This window comes from Priapulus caudatus, unplaced genomic scaffold (genome assembly GCF_000485595.1).
Source record: "Priapulus caudatus unplaced genomic scaffold, Priapulus_caudatus-5.0.1 Scaffold1200, whole genome shotgun sequence".
Lineage (NCBI taxonomy): Eukaryota > Metazoa > Priapulida > Priapulimorpha > Priapulimorphida > Priapulidae > Priapulus > Priapulus caudatus.
In genome coordinates, this window is record NW_014578261.1 from 62628 (window position 1) to 65053 (window position 2426).

The following is a 2426-nucleotide window of genomic DNA, read 5'->3' on the forward strand; positions in this document are numbered from 1 at the left end:
AGAAGACTGAAGCAGAGTAACTTATTCATTGAAACAATGTACTAACTGCATGCTTCAAATATATCTATTAAAAAAATAAATAAAAATAAAAAACATTAAAATATAATGCGGCATCTCCACTCTGTAGGGCGCGAGTGTGAGTACAAGGAGGGAGTGTTCAACCCGTGCGCTAGCAACCCGTGTCAGAATGCAGCCGACTGCGTGCCGTACAAGATGGGCTACCAGTGCAACTGTCAGTCGGGCACGGCAGGCCAGCACTGCGAGTACGATCAGTACGACGACTGCTCATCCTCACCCTGCCGCAACGGTGGCCAGTGCATCAACAAAGTCGGTGAGTCGCGCGGTGTCCTCGCGCACTAATGCACTTATCATGTACTAATGCACTAATCATGTATTAATGCACTTATCATGTACTAAATTAATACACTCATCATGTACTAATGCACTAATCACTGATGACCTAATCACAAGTGTACCACTTACTAATGTACTAATCACTATAATGCACTGATCTCGCTATAACTGATCTAATACGCATAACTTTGTATTTAACACATCGCAATATCTTGTAATAAATAGATATTGTAACAGTAAAATAATAATATCTTGAAATCAGTAGGTATATATAGTAACATCTTTCCAATAACAGTTACCAGTATTCATAATCTGAAGCTATAGCGTCTCTCGTACTTACAATAAATCGCATGTAGGCCATACTCATTGCACACCTGCCAACGTGATCTCGCGAGAGGAACGTGAACAACACACGAACGTCCTTCCCATCCTGACCTCTGGTGGCGTGTTTGCAGGTGGATTCGCGTGCGAGTGTCCGCGCAGCTGGAACGGCGTGCGCTGCGACCAGTACGACCTGGGTTTTAACGGCGGCCTCGGACACAACGTGCCCGTACGCACAGGCATCACGCCGACCAATGACGAGATGCGCTACTGCGAGGAAAACAAGTGCGAGGAGAAGGCCGGCAACGGACGCTGCGACGTGAGTGGCTAGACGTGTCGTCGTCGTAATGCGCGCGCGAGAGACGTTTATATATGAATACTCGTTATAAATAAGACGTATGTGTATGAATATATATGTGTATATATATACATATATATATAATATACACACATAGGCCTACATACATGTATGTATGTATATATATATATATATAAATAATTGTATTTTGCGTTTGAGAAAAGATTGCCTGAAGAACAACAGCAAAAAAATCTGGAAGTCTGATAAACGACAAGCGAAAAGAAGCTGCGAATTGGGTACACACAGCGTAGCTCCACTCTAACCCCCTCCCTCACCGTCCTCTATCTCTCTCTCTCTCGCTCACAGGAGGAGTGTAACACGTACGCGTGTCAGTGGGACAGCCAGGACTGCTCGCTGCACTACGACCCGTGGCAGAACTGTACGCAGGTGGCCGGCGGGCCGCGATGCTGGGAGGTGTTCGCCGACGGAGTCTGCAACCCGGAGTGCAACAATCGACACTGCATGTTCGACGGATACGACTGCAATGAGGTGAGTCATCACCGCCGCCAGGGGGCGCCGCCGGGCGCGCCATTGTCGCCATGTGTTGGTTGAATGCAGTTAACGTTCTTAATTGCTTAATTAGTCTGTATTAGTTAGCGTCGTCGCCACCGGCAGCAGTCGGGATGGGTGGGATGAGACAGGATTATTTGATTTTGTGTGTCGATCCCTTGTTATTTATGTGTTTTCGATCTCTTGTTATTTTGCTACGTCACCCACCGACCGTTGATTAAAAATCCGTGTTAATTAAAAAAAAACGTTAATTAAACGACCATCAATTAACCATACTCGTCTTCTCCGCTCCCGCAGGTCGACCCGTGCAGCCCCATCAACGACCACTACTGCCTGCGTCACTACGGCAACCGCATCTGCAACAGCGAGTGTCAGCAGGCGGGCTGCGGCTGGGACGGGCTGGACTGCGACACGGGCGAAGTGTCACTCGTCTCCGGCACGCTCGTCGTCTACCTCCTGCAGCCGCGCGACGCGTTCGAGCGCACCAAGCAGCAGTTTCTGCGCAACGTGAGCATCGTGCTGCACACGAGCGTGCGTGTGAAGCGAGACGCCGCGGGCCACGAGATGGTCTACCCGTGGAGCACGGACGAGATCCAGGACACGGTGTACACGCGGCTTACGCGCCGCCGCCGCCGCTCCTACATCATCGGGTGAGTGTTAGAGGTCAACGCGAGGTCAGGTCGCGTGGTGAGATCGCGAGGTCAGGTCGGGACTGCGTGATCTTCTGTGTACGTGACGATGTGTACGTTGATTGTAACGATGTGTACGTTGATTGTAACGCAGTGTTTGTTGTTTGTAACGATGTGTTTGTGTTGTTTGTAACGATGTGTTTGTGTTGTTTGTAACGATGTGTTTGTGTTGTTTGTAACGATGTGTTTGTGTT

General features: G+C 48.8%; 1 protein-coding gene across 1 annotated transcript in view; it reads left to right on the forward strand.

Annotated features, from left to right (window-relative positions):
• The window catches only part of LOC106815780 (neurogenic locus notch homolog protein 1-like), a gene marked incomplete at its 5' end in the record, with an annotated part of 47520 nt that overhangs the window by 35759 nt on the left and 9335 nt on the right, over positions 1-2426 (forward strand). Inside the window, 4 exon segments of the mRNA XM_014820287.1 lie at positions 128-331; positions 810-994; positions 1340-1522; positions 1841-2193. Coding sequence (XP_014675773.1) covers positions 128-331; positions 810-994; positions 1340-1522; positions 1841-2193 — 925 coding nt within the window.